The sequence below is a fragment of the Epargyreus clarus genome, unplaced genomic scaffold, assembly GCF_041222505.1.
Source record: "Epargyreus clarus isolate Ecla_fem2 unplaced genomic scaffold, WU_Ecla_fem_2.2 ptg000006l, whole genome shotgun sequence".
Classification (NCBI taxonomy): domain Eukaryota; kingdom Metazoa; phylum Arthropoda; class Insecta; order Lepidoptera; family Hesperiidae; genus Epargyreus; species Epargyreus clarus.
In genome coordinates, this window is record NW_027332214.1 from 5,808,730 (window position 1) to 5,823,928 (window position 15,199).

The window sequence follows — 15,199 nt, forward strand, 5'->3', positions numbered from 1 at the left end:
GATAGGAGTTAGAGAAAGGCATGGAGGTGATAGGAGACAGAGAAGAGAAAAATATTCACAAAAGAAGACATAGACAGGGGAGAGAAAAAGAGAAAAGTAAAAAATATCGGGGGAAGTAAAAAATATCAGAAGTAGAGCTCAATCGAAGTTAAAATAAAAGTATTAAATAGCATTTTTAGCTCCGAGTCATATTTGTCTGTAAAAAACTGAATAGAATAATGAAGAATAAAACAAAATTAAATAAATATAAAAACACATTATTCTTAACCATCATTGTTTAAAACCAACCCATCTTAAAACGAATTCAGACGCACCTTTTAACATTTTTAACAAATAAGGTAACAGGACATCCACAAAAGGGCACAATATCTTACCTGTTCCCGGCGGCCCTACGACGAGCGTGAGACCCGGCTGCATTCCCGACCGGATCGCCTCCACTTGCGTCGGCGTGAACAGAATGTTGTTCCTGGGATCAAAACCCCAGTATTAACTTTATCCTGTTGTATCTTATACCTGCTCCACATTCTCGCGAGAGCTACTCGGCGAGAATGTGGAGCGGGCTTTCTACTTCTTATAGCGGGATAATTTAACCGTATTATAGACGCGCCTAATGTATACACTGATTACCAGTTAATAATAGTAATGAGTCCATTATTTTTTTCCAAAGATAAAAAAATAATAGGTCTACCAGGGTACTTAAAACATTTGGGTCCCCTAGAAGCCCAATGCGAAGCCCTACCTACACTCTCTTAGACCGCCAGTGCGTACGAAATCGCTGGAAACAACTAGTTATGAGTATTTGACGGAAATAACTTAAGAATGTCCTTTATTAGACACAATTGCAAGACACATTACAATTATAAATAGATCAATTGATAACAGGATCATGAAGCAAATTGCTCATTGGCTTTACAGAACTGTATGCTTATAACACTTGTCATTTACATATGAACAATACCTATTTAAAAAGATATATGTATTATGTTTGATGTCTTACTTCTTAGGTTCATTGTAGAGGTAGGGTCCCCTTTTCGGCTGGACGTGCGGCTCCACGATGATGCTCTTGCGTGGTTCATCTTCATCCATGGCGTTATCACCTAGTTCTTGTTTCCGTAACACGTTTTCAAATGTTAGCCTAGTTGGAAAACAAATAAATTAAAAACCAAACTAGCAGACCACCTGATGGTAAGTGGTCATTGCTGCAAACCAGAATGCATTACACCTGGTGGTACACGACCACTATTTCCAATGGACCTGTAACCAAATCCATTACAGAACAGTTGTTCTACATGAAGCTGATCACACATTTTGATGGTGGTAGAACCCTTTGTTGTTCGACTCCGGCGGCACCACCGCCACACCTATTTCTACCTAATAACAGGAGTTTTAGTCGCTGCTGTGTTCCGTTTTGAAGGGTGTGGTAAGAGAGACATACTTTTCCGAGGCGTTCCAGCTTAGTCCTCAGGGGTAGCGGCGCATCTGTGGCGAACCTCAGGTAGAAATATCTAATCCTATCTGGGGTTGATTACAGATGTCCATTGGCGGCAGTAGCCACTTACCATCAGGTGGACTGCATGCTCGTCTGCTACTCCTATATTATAAAAAAAAAGTTGATCACAGATGCGTTGCCACTCCTGAGTCAGGAGTCCTGAAGCATGAGATGGTCGCCTCACATGTAAGTCAGCCGGCATCCACAGACTTCTACCGAAACGCAGAACTACTTCACGCTAGAAATAGTCGCAGCAATTTTCCGGTCGAGCCATACTGGCTCGAACACACTGGTAAATGCTTATTTTATAAAAGTACCTCAATTCTGTACAATCCAATAAACGAATTGTGCGGTGCATTAGATTATAATATATTGAACTTTTCAATTTTAAACTTTCGCTTTTAATTCAAGTTTTGAAAGGTTAATTTTATATTCATGTATATACAGGGTGAATTTTTAAAACGGGCCTTCAGGGCCAAATCCGAAACTATAAGGATTAGCGAAAAATGCTGAAAGGAGTTACGAGGCCGATTTTGATAAAAACTAAAACTGCATCTTTACTTTTTTAAAATAACTTTTTCCCTAGCCGGGAATCGAACGAGTTCATTTTGAAAAAAAATACACCCTCTATATTATTCCACTATCTGATAGTGTTGCTTTTAAGGATCAAAATCTGGGAAGTAATGATAAATGACAAACTAAAGGAAAAGCCTCAATTTTAAGAAAATACATATTTTTTTATATTAATTTGGCAGTTAAGTTCCCGCCATTCATCAATTTAAACATTTCGCGTATTAACAATTTTTTGGCTCAATGTTTCAAATCATTCGAAATGGACGTTTTGTTCTTCAAGAATTTATATTTTTATGTCCGACTTAGTTAAGGTTACCTTATACCTTATAAGGACCATTATAATAGATTTAACTTGCTATGGGCGGAGTTTCGTTTAATACAGATGTAAAATTGACAATTTGCGAGAATGTTTTTTTCGAGTCAAATCCGAGTGATAACTAAACAAAGAGATATAGAAAATTATATTTACTGTTGAAACGTAGTTATAAACAACAAACAATAACAATTTACTATTTAATCACTTATCTATTTTTATTAAAAAATAAATCCTAAAAACGGCGGTAATTTACTTGCCAAACTATTACTTTCTCATACTAAGCCGTATGTCATAGTCATAACATAGAATAATTAGTTGATTAACCAACAAATTCTTCAATGGTATGACTTACGTATGTTTCTAAACAATTACAAATAAATCCTTTGCTATGTATAATCCTTAAGGATTAGTATGGCAATGTATGGAAAAATATGTATTTTCTTCAAAATTTTCCTTTTCCTTTAATTTGTCACATAACATTACTTTCCAGAATTTGATCCTTATAAGCGACACTATCAGATGGTGGAATAATATAGAGGGTGTAATTTTTTACAAAATGAACTCGTTCGATTCCCGGCTAGGGAAAAAGATATTTTAAAAAACTAATGATGCAGTTTTAGTTTTTATCAAAATCGGCCTCGTAACTCCTTTCAGCATTTTTCGCTAATCCTTATAGTTTCTGATTTGGCCCTGAAGGCCCGTTTTAAAAATTCACCCTGTATATACAGGTATATTCTATGTTATGACCGTGACATACGGCTTAGTATGAGAAAGTAATAGTTTGGCAAATAAGTTACCGCCGTTTTTAGGATTTATTTTCTAATGAAAATAGATAACTGATTAAATAGTAAATCCTTATTGTGTGTTGTTTACAAATTCGTTTAACGCTAAATATGATTTCTATATTTCTTTTTTTAGTAATCACTCGGATTTGACTCTAAAGGTAATTCTCGCAAATTGTCAACTTTACATCTGTATTAAACGAAACTCCGCCCATAGCAAGTAAATCTATTTTAATGGTCCTAAAAATAACCTTATCTAAGTCGGACATAAAAATATAAATTATTGGGAAACAAAACGTCCATTTCGAATGATTAGAAACATTGAGCCAAAAAAAAATGTTAATACACGAAATGTTTAAATTAATGAATGGCGGAAACTTAACTGCCAAATTAATATGAAAAAAATATGTATTTTCTTAAAATTGAGGCTTTTCCTTTAGTTTGTCATTTATCATTACTTTCCAGATTTTGATCCTTATAAGCAGCACTATCAGATAGTGGAATAATATAGAGGGTGCATTTTTTTTCAAAATGAACTCGTTCAATTCCCGGTTAGGGAAAAAGTTATTTTAAAAAAGTAATGATGCAGATTTAGTTTTTATCAAAATCGGCCTCGTAACTCCTTTCAGCATTTTTCGCTAATCCTTATAGTTTCCGATTTGGCCTTGAAGGCCCGTTTTAAAAATTCACCCTGTATATATATATATATATATATATTTTAAATATAATACCATAGATTAGTAAAGATTACTCACTCTTAACAAGAAAATGTAACCAGTTTTGACAATTGAAATTATCACTGTCATCTATTTTCGTGTTTGAAAAATATTAAAAAAAATGTAGTTTTTAGAGCATTTACGAATAAAAAGATATTTCACCGCACTTTTTCTTCAATTTCGTGTTTTTGCACCACTTAACTGCATATGTCGGCATTGTTCCGCGTAAATCACACCATGACAGCCATTACTACGGCTGACAATGTGTCAGCGATTTAAGCCATTTAATGGCTTCCTTCAAATACAAGGCGGTGAGATATATATACTTATCTATGTAAAATACAATTATTATATAGGCATATATGTATTGTATTGTATAATTTATTGTAATAACAAACAAGCTTTTTGTAATATTAAATCATCATTGTAGAGTCTGGATGAGAGTGACGTAATTTCACAGAGTCAATAGAGGCAATCTGGCATTTATGCACTTGTCTAATCGACTAGATTAAGGTTTTTCCGCATATGAAATTGATACGTACCGCATATGTGCCGAATACATCATGTTTAGTATCAGCGTAATATGTAATAGGCATAGGATTAAATTATATTTTATATGTGAGAATTCACTGTTTACATGGTAAGTTCAAGTAATATATATTAGACCACCGTCTACGTAAGAATATTATCACCACACGCCATAATCTTGGATAAAAATAATACTCATCATCATCATCAACAACCCATTACTGTCCCACTGCTGGGCACGGGTCTCCTCTCAGAATGAGAAGGATTAGGCCATAGTCCACCGCGCTGGCCAAGTGCGTATTGGTAGACTTTACATACTTTTAAGATTTTTTTTTATAAATCTCTCAGGTATGCAGGTTTCCTCACGATGTTTTCCTTCACCGTTTAAGCAAGTGATAATTAATTTCTAATACGCACAAATTTTTAATAAAAATAATACTACCTAATAATATTTACAGCCCGTCAAGACACCTAAATTGAGTTTGCGTACAAGACCGAATTTAAAAAATAGTGGATCGATTTGGATGGGACTTTATTGCATAGATAGACAACTTTACATATTTATTTTTGTTTGTCTTTATATCTTGAAATTATTCAGGGTTCATACAGAAACACCAAAATTCTTTGACGATTCTATATGACCTCTATTTTAAAGGTAAATCTAAGATCTAATCTCTGTGGTTAGACCCTTCAGGTCCTCTTCAGCGGCACCACCGTCACTCTTATTTCTACCTTATAACAGGTGTTCTGGTTTGAAGGGCGTAGTAGGGAAAATATACTTTTCCGAGGCATTCCAGCTCAATCCTCAGGGGTAGCGGCGTATCGCCGAACTAAGGTAGGAATTTATTCTTATCTGAGGTGGATTACAAATATTCACGGGCAGCAGTAGCCGCTTACCATCAGATGGACTGCATGTTCGTCTGCTACCCCTATATTTTCCGTTTAAAAAACTTAAATGTGTCCATTTTTATTGTTTACGACTTATTTTATGTACGTACTTGAAAGGTCGCACCAGTTTCCGTGGGTCGTCCGTCTGCACCTTTATCTCGTACCCTGGGAAGCTGTTCCGCAAGTGTTCCATGTCCAGGAAGGTGTCGTTGAAGTCCAGCGTTGGGATCTCGTTGGGCATCCTGGACAAACATTGTAGGTTACCATAGACAAAAATATCTTACTACTAATATACAAAATACTAGCTGACCCGGCAAACGTTGTGTTGCCATATAAATAAAAAAGTTTTACGGGTGAAAAACCCTTAGGATATGAAAAATAGATAGTAGCCGATTCTCAGACCTACTGAATATGCATATAAAATTTGGTGAAAATCGGTAAAGCCTTTTCGGAGGAGAACGGTAAGTAACATAGTGACACAAGAATTTTAAATATAAGATAAAACAAAGAAAAATTTGAATAACGAATCACAAAAACTCCTTTACAACGGTATTTTAAACTAAACGAAATAATTAAATACAATTTCTTTCACCGTTGAAGCAAGTAATAATTATTTATTAATATAACTCTGAGTTGCCTGAATCCGAACTTCGGACTTCCCGATTAAGAGGTTGAGTTTCTAACCACGCAGCTACCACGGCCTAGTGAGTTATAACTTCATGCATACATAAAATAACTTGTTAGTAAAAACCATTTACGCAACATGTTTTCTTATAATAATCATGTTAAACATCAATGTATTTGATAGCCTTATTTTACGACTAAAACGCTTCAAAAAGGTTAACATCGTAATGTTAAATATAACCACGATAACAGAGTAATAAATAATGTATGCGGTGCGACTGTGAGATTGACCCACGTTGATAGAAGCCGACATCTATTATCTGTAACCATATAAAATTAGTTGCGATTGTTTTAACAAGATACATGCTAATTACTTGACGCGCCCATATCTCAGTGAAGCTGGCAAAAAGTCATCAAGAATTTTAAATTATATTGTACTTATTCTTACTACATGTATGCTCATACATCAAGTGCCTATATTGACAATAAAATTTAAACGGCTCCGTTCCAAACATGTTTCTCAAAGTGGGCAATAACGCCCCCTCGTGAACGCTAGAGGCCTACGCGTTGACGCGGGTTAGGAGTCATGGCTGAATTGCTTTCAACTCAATAAGGTAAACGTGAAGATCGGCGATTTGAGAGGCATTTATATTCCAGAAAGAAAAAGAATCTTCTTTTTCGCAGACTTATTTTAGAGACAGATTACTGTTAGGGGAAAAAATATGCGATCTTTGGGGAGCGCTGGAAATTCTCTTGAGAATCGAGTCTCAATGTAGTCGATACAGAAAATAAGTTTAAGAACCTTTAATTTACAGGTGAATTTTTCAAATGGGCTTTTATGGCCAAATCCAAACTAATAAGAATTAGCGAATCATGCTAAAAGGAGTTACGAAGCCGATGTTGACAAAAGTTAAAACTGCATCATTAATTTTCCCTAGCCAGGAATCCTACGAGTGCAGTTTTAGTTTTTATTCAAATCGGCCTTGTTCCTCTCAAATAGTTTCGGATTTGCCCGAATTTCAAAAAATCACCCTGTAAATCAAGAATAAAACTACCGATCACAATACCTGGTGTAGTGCGCCTGTCCAGGATCTCCGTAACCCAGCACGATGTCGTGCAGCCACTCGGGGACCACGCACTCCGTGTTCATCAGCTCCCTGATCGTCTCCAACACCGCCTTGAAGTTATTCTCCTTGGGTTTACGCCGCATCACTATGTTGAACGTTTCGTACACGTCCTGTTGGTACACGGAACACAATAATTTTGGAAAAAGATGACAACTAGTATAATAACACCCATGCTTTCAGAGCAAATTTAAAAGTATTTCTGTCATGCATATGTATTTAGCATGTAATGATATATGTTGATAGTTGATAGATATTACCAAATTAGGTTTATATCACGGCGTGCGTAAATTGACGTTTTACGCACGCTTCGCGTGCGCAAAACCCCATTTCCGACCCCGTAATATAAAATTGTATACAACACGCGGACGAAAAATGTTTTTCGTCCTCGTATTGTAATCTTCTATTATATGTTTTATATACAATATTTTTACAAGCTGTCTTCATTACAGCACATCATTCAATCTCAACCAATTGAGCTCAAAATTTTGAATATACTCGATTCAGATGTCAATTTATGATTACTGACGTTATATCGCCACAGGATGACCAATTATTTTTATGTGCCCCTATGATATGGGTATCAATTGATATTTCTGTAAAGAAAATGACGTTACTAAAACCTTATTGAAGCCACATGTGTCTTCGAAAATGGCAATTTCAAAACAAACATGTGTTTTAACGCTCGCGAAATTGAGCGCGTCTAGTGCGTATGTTTGTATAGCTAATCGGTTGTTATTGTTAAGAAGATGTTCACATTTTAATGGACTAGAATTAAATTTATTTAACGTTAAAGGTACCTATGTACCAATGTAGATTAGTCGTAACAAGAAGTGTACGTAGATGATGACTCCTTAAGCTTTGAAAACGCAATCTTTTAAAATATTTTATAATACTTTAATGTTATTATGAGCTTTTGTATTATGAATTAAATAAGAACAAATTCTCGCCTAGTGATTGAATCTAGACCATAAGCATCTTTGAAAAAAAACTGAGTGCATGTGAGCATTGATATAGGGAAAAGGTACTGTTACGAGGAAATATTACATTTGAAAATTCTAAGCATAATATATGTTCTAGAAAATCTAATTAAATCAGTTTTAGATATTTTATACCACTACGATCGCTATAAAATGTTTCTGATTATAAACTTTACGACAGTGACCTCGATAAAGTCAACCAGATGAGATCAGATGTGGGTATGGCTTGCAAATCTGAAGCGACGTGAAGTCATACTCTATTTATTTCCATTACTTATTATAATATATGTCATATTACCTAATAAATTGCTGCTACACAGTTATGGAATACGTCAGGTTGCAGTAGCCAGGCTACAGAAAGACCGAATTACGTATTGTACATATAAGTACCTATTTAATTAAAACCGAACGTAACACGTAATAAATTATAATTGACCAAGTGCAAGTCGAACTCGCACACGGAGGGATTCGTACCACTAACATTTTCATATATTTTTTTATTTTTAGAATTCGTTATTATAGCAGCCACTGAAGTAAATACATTGTGAAAATTTGAACTGCCTACCTATTAAGGTTTAATAGATAAAGCGAAACACGAGAAAGTCGAGAAATAGTGGTTTCTCGTATGGCGACCCCCATTTATTTTCAGCTTTTTTTAATTTGAGTATTTGTTATTACAGCGGCCACCTTTACTACTACTTTGTAACAATTTCAGGTATCTATCTACTAAGTTTCAGGGGATAGAGCCCTGTACCCTTACCATGAGTTTTTACGTTTAGACAAATATGACTGTTTTGGTATTTGTTTACGTATTGGCCCATACAATTTCCAAGTACTGATATAATCCGCTAGGGGCGCTGATTGGAAATAGTATGGGCAAATACCAAATACCAAAACAGTCATATTTGTCGAAACGTAAAAACTCATGGTAAGGGTACTGTGACAGACGGACAGACAGCGGAGTCTTAGTAATAGATTTCCGTTTTTACCCTTTGGGCACTGAACCCTAATAACTAACTAACGGAATAATTGGATAGATTAACGTTGGTTATAGAGAACAACGGACGTTCATTTCTATATAATACAGTTAGTAAATTACATATATCTTAATCTTTTACATTTAATGGGGTGCATTTCGTGTTTCACTTCTATAAAAACTTGTAAAGTACCATAAGACGACATGTAATTTACTATTCTTAAATTTCTCACGGAAACGTTGAATCAATTGTAGAGGAGTGATTTTTAATCTGTGGTATGGTGCGATGCGGTGTGGAGGTGCGGTGCGGAGTGGCCGGAGAGATTGACTTTTGGCGGGAAGCGGGAATCCAATTGTCATAATTGTCATTATTATTAAATCGTTATGAAATATACTTATCTATGGAAATATATTATCTTCCTCTAAATATTTTCTTTTATTGTGATACAATCAAGAAATATAGCGTAATAGAATACTGATTAGTGTTCACGTAGATACAAAATTATATCTTATTATTATACCACGTTGGCACAGGTTTACGATTGACGTATCGTGCATGCTAATTAATTGTACCACGTTTACCACTTACCACAGGTTTACGATTTACGTATCATACATGAATAGGTCGATTACCATCTACATTGTCATGATATGTGTATTAAAGTGATGTGATCACATAGGATAATGAACACAAAATGTTTATTACATCTTACATCTATAAAATATAATCTGCATAATAGTTCTAGTAATATTAATCTTGCCATGACGGTAACAAAGTTACATTGAAACATTTCATTGCGTTTACAAGAATTCAACTTACTGATTAGCTTATCATTAGTGAGGTAATAGACTAAAATAGTAGTGTTAGCTCAATAGTATGCAATTCAGAAACCATTTTTTTTTTGTTTATTTTTTACGTGGGGATACCCTCATGGGTTCCTCTCTGCCGCGGGGGCAGCTGAGAGGATATGCCGGACTCTTACCGGCTTAAACCCCACGGTGTTCCTCTGGACGCCCTTTGCCGGGACTGCGGGTACGCTATAGCATTCGTCCGCGGTCCCGACGGCGATGCAATTCAGGAACCTGATATTGGGTTGGCATTTGGCGACCTACATGTTAGTACGTACGGGTTGGTACGTACAGTAAATTAGCTATCAGTTGATTTAGCGGTGAGAACAAACATAGTAAAGGAACTACATTTTTTAGAGATTAAAAAATATCAAAGGTGTATAAAGTGTACCAATAATCGGTTATGTCCTAAAATGTATTAATTTTCGAAGATGAGATCACTTTTGAAATGCATTGTAATCGTTTTTTTTTTTATAATATTAGAATAGCAGACGAGCATGCGATCAGATAGGATTAAATTCCTAATTGAGGTCGGCCATGGATGACCCCTGAAGACTAAGCTGGAACGCCTCGGAAAAATTATGTCTCCCTTACCACACCTTTCAAACCAGAATAATATACCATAACCAACCATAGAATAACCAGAATACAGCAGCGCTTAATACTACTATTATTAGGTAGAAATAGGTGTGGCTGATGCTACCGGATATTAACCACCAAATTCCAAATTGATTATAATAGTTCTTATGGTTATTTTATTCTTCAAAAATATTTAGTATCATAAATAATATATACATAGATTAAACATGTTGCATTGTTCGGAGAATCCTCTGGTGTTGCAAATATCCATAGGCGACGGTGACTGCTTTCCACCAGGCCTGCCTCATTGTTTAGGTATATAAAGAAAAGAAAATGTTGACTCAATACGAACACGATTGTAAACAAAGGTTTGGAGGAGGTAAATATTCCGGCCAATGTAGGCCACTGTCTCGTTTCGTCGAGGTCGCAGGAGCGTTGAACGCAGATGTTACGAACAATGTTCTTTGTCATGGAACTGCGTCTTACGAGAAAAGTAATTTACAATTTAAACTTCGTCCTTCTATAGTCCAAATGCCAAAAATCTTACTTTACTTTTTATTAAGGCAAACCTTTTTGGGAAGTTCCTTTTTAGGGTTCCGTAACCAAAGGGTAAAAACGAAACACTATTACTAAGTGTCCGCTGTCTGTCCGGTCTAGGCCATCTCTCCATCTGTCACAGGCCTCAATCTCTTAAATCGTTATAGGTAGAGACTTTTACAGAATATGTGTAACGGTGGCCGCTATAACAACAAATACAATAAAATGAAGGTGGTAGAACCCTTTGTGGTTCGACTCCGGCGGCACCACCGCCACACCTATTTCTATCTAATAACAGCAATGTTAGGCGCTGCTGTGTTCCGGTTTGAAGGGTGTGGTAAGGGAGACAGACTTTTCCGAGGCGTTCCAGCTTAGTCCTCAGGGGTAGCGGCGCATCTGTGGCCGACCTCAGGTAGGTATATCTAATCCTATCTGGGGTTGATTACAGATGTCCATGGGCGGCAGTAGCCAATTACCATCAGGTGGACTGCATGCTCGTCTGCTACTCTTATATTATAAAAAAAAACTAAAAATGAAAATAATTTGAAAATAAATCGAGGTGCCACACAAGAAACCGCTAATTTTCGACGTTTTTCTTTTTATATATTGATTCGTAATAGGTAGACAGTACTGGCTGCTATAATAATAAATACTAAAAATAAAGAAAATTTGGTGGTACGCAACCGTCCGAGCGCGAGTTCGACTCGCACTTGGCCAATTATTTAAAGAACTCGCAGCCTATAGAAAATATTTGTCGCTGGAAATATCTGTTTTGTTATTGGTCGCGAATTAGAAATAGATTAGCTAATTTAGGATGACCTTCTTAATATACCAAAGAAAACAACATCGCAAAAGCTTACAGTTTCGTTTTATTGCGGCAAACCGGTTCAGAGGAACAGATGTTAACCGGTGGTCCGTGACGTCGAAGGTCATGGACCATTTACACATATTTTGGTCTAAAAATACTTACATGTCTCATCGCATACACTAAAAGTACAAACATACATAATAGGCTCTCAAACTTTTTTTCATCATCTTCAAATATGTCTTTTGCAAATTTGTTTTTGACTGATTTCTAAGTTGATTTCAACCCCTAGGGGTCGTAATAAACTTTGAATATCACTAATTTACAGGGTGATGTTTTTCAACTAGCCATAAATCGCCAGATACAAAAGTATAAGGATAAGCCAAAATGCTTAAAGGAGTCACGGACCAAATACGATAAAAGCTAAAACTGTACCTAAAATAATTAGATTATGATAAAGTTTTATATGACATATTTTACCGAGGCATTCCAGCTTAGTCCCCGTAGATAGTAGTGCATCGGTGGTCGAAGTCGGGTAGGAATCTAATCTGGGATTGATTACAGATATCCATGGGCAGCAGTAGCCACTAACAAAGCAACCAGTATTCTCGTTTGCTACAAAGCAATCCGCGTTCTCGTTTGCTACCTACAATATAACAAATAAAGCATTAAAAGGACAAGCTTATAATACCACCTAATAAAAATGCTAATCTGCTATTTCTAATTAAAAAAAAATCATACAAACCTCCCTCCCTTTGCTAGCGCGATCAAGGTCCAACCTATACTGGTTCGGATCTAGCAACAGCCTGAAGGTCCTAGAGTCGCCGTCGAGCTCCGGCCTGGGCTCCGGACCCTCCTCTATGACCCTCCCGGAGGCGTCCAGCATGCCCTCCACCTCACACCCCCTGACGAACACGATGCCAGCTTGGTCCACCATGCTCTTCCTGTAGTCGTATTTTGTGCCTGAAATAATATCATTAGATATAATCTTCTTCATTATATTAAGTCTTCTTTATTGTTCTTAACTTCTCTTTTATTCATGTAAATCTATGAATTTTTCGATTTTTAAAAGTTGCAAGTGCAAAAAAAATATAGTCAATTTATTGATGTTTACAACAAATTATAAATGATTGGTCACGTGAACTGTCGCGTAGGTCAGTCGGTGGTTGAGCGACGTTAGAGGCAAACATTCAAGTGGAATTCGGTGCATTTTCCATATGTATGGCTACATTTTACTTTTTAGAATTTAGTTAACATTCGGAAATATCCTGGAAAGTTTCGACAAATAGCTTGGGTACGTTCAAAAATAGCGTATTAAGCCACTCCGTTTACATTTGTATGTACACAGTAGAGTTTTTATATCTTTCAATAGTAACAAGTTGAAAAAGTCACGAATTCGGCTCAAAGGACCAGATTTTTTTAAAGAGCATTACAAAAAGTTTTGAAAATTCTAGTATATTACAAAATGGACAATTAATTACCTATGCCCTCCGTAGGTCGCACGGTGATAAGAAAGCACACATCATGTTTCCTCAGACTCTCCCATTCGTGCTTAATCTCGTTGCGCACGCTGAGGGTGACGGTGACGTCAGCGCGGACCCTCGAGGGCGCCTTCTCGCCGATGTTGGGCTTCGCGACCTCCACGACTGCGAAGCTCTGGATGGGGTGCGCCATACGCGCCCAACCACCGAAGTACACGCTGCCGTCTTCAGCGCGCCTATATAAAGCATTAATTAATATTTAATACATTAATGCCATTGAGGCGTCGAAATTAAGGAAATAGCATTTATTAGTCAAGTTTTATGGGTGGAGTGATATATGTGTGACAACGTCCCGCTACTGGTCAGGAGATGGTGCCACACGTATTAAGAATCACGCTATCGAAGTTTTCTCAACATCGTGCATACATACAAGCTCTGAGACTATTAGAGCAAGGCCGCTCCCCGGGCATGATCACCTAGCCCGACGGGGGGTCTCCCTTTGCCAAATAGGTATAGGTTACGGATAGGTTACGCGTTGGTAACAAAGTAGTGAAAGTTATGAAGGGACCAGCACGTCCAATTAGTCATGTTTCTAAAAAAGTTAAATCAAGAATTAGGTCATAAACATAGATGCCCTTAAACCAACTCTTTGCTTCATCATACCTACATGTGATAATTTGCGACTCTTTAAACATAGTTTTGGCCAATTAAAATTAATTATTTCCTATTTTTATTTGTCTCATATGTTTTAAATATGCTGCACAGAATCATTTAAAACTTAAGCATCTGAATGTTATTTCTAAAAATACAATTGAACAATGTGACAAAGAATCATTCTGTAGTTTAACACAAAATAATTACCATACTAAAATACAATGTGAAGCAAAATGCTTTGAATCTTAATTAAACGCAGTCTGCGATGATGGACATGACAGGAATACGAGAAAAGACTAAATGCGTAAACTGCAAAGAAGACTCTAAGGTCAATATTATTTAAATACTAACTAAATATCCTAAGGAGTTAACCTAAATAAAATCCGCCAAAATCAGGGGATCCCGGGTTCAAATCTTAGATCTTTGATTTTCCAAAGATTAGTGCGTATATAAAAATTGATTATCGAGATAATGATTTTAAAGCCGGTGAGCTATAACAGTAATGAGATCTTGAGAAAGTTTACGCGCCTGAGAGATCTTTATAATAGTTCTCAAGGGTATACCAATTCGCACTTCGCCAGCAAGGTGGGCTATGGTCAAAACTCCTTTACTTTGAGAGGAGACCCGTACCCAGCAGTGGGACGGTAATGGGTTGATGACGACTAATTGACCGAATGATAAAATAAAACTTCATTCACATACCACGGCGCTAGACGATAAACGGCATCCTCTATGTCTTGTCTGATTTCATCTGGAACAAATAAAATAAAATTAGATAAGAGATAAAATTAGCGTACAAATAACGACGCCAAATACAAAAAATAAAAAAAATCAGCTCCAAAGTATGTTATAAGCAAACGAGCACGTACTTCATTTGATGGTAAGTGGTCACTGTCACATCCGTAACCAACTTCACTGTATATAGAACAGGAGTTTTTTCTGAAGACGATCACACATGCGAGACCTTTCCTGAGGACTAAGATTTGTGACGTCTTTTGTGTCATTTGTGTGGTTTGGACACATACTTATTCGAGGTGTTTCAATTTAGACCTTAGGGGTAACAACGCATCTGTGGCCGACCTCTGGTAGCAATCTAATCTTATTTGGGGTTGATTACAAAAGTCTATGACCATTTACCACTAGGTAGACCGCGTGCTCGTTTATTACGTCTACATTGTAAAACACAACTTCGTTAAGTCTTTGTTAACATACATACGCTTATATACATACATAAATACTCCTTCTGAGTCGGATAAAAGTTAGAGACGAGCACGCAGTCCATCTGATGGTAAGTGGCT

The 15,199-nt window shown here is 36.5% G+C and overlaps 1 protein-coding gene across 1 annotated transcript in view; it reads right to left on the minus strand.

The window, feature by feature from the left end:
• LOC140742805 (RNA helicase aquarius) overlaps positions 1 to 15,199 on the minus strand; it is an 86,025-nt gene that overhangs the window by 27,323 nt on the left and 43,503 nt on the right. Inside the window, exons 11-17 of the mRNA XM_073073822.1 lie at positions 14,604 to 14,652; positions 13,248 to 13,483; positions 12,512 to 12,729; positions 6,984 to 7,153; positions 5,403 to 5,534; positions 998 to 1,135; positions 375 to 466 (exon numbers count right to left, since the gene is read on the minus strand). Of these exons, the coding sequence (XP_072929923.1) occupies positions 375 to 466; positions 998 to 1,135; positions 5,403 to 5,534; positions 6,984 to 7,153; positions 12,512 to 12,729; positions 13,248 to 13,483; positions 14,604 to 14,652 (1,035 nt within the window). The remainder of the gene's footprint in view (positions 1 to 374; positions 467 to 997; positions 1,136 to 5,402; positions 5,535 to 6,983; positions 7,154 to 12,511; positions 12,730 to 13,247; positions 13,484 to 14,603; positions 14,653 to 15,199) is intronic.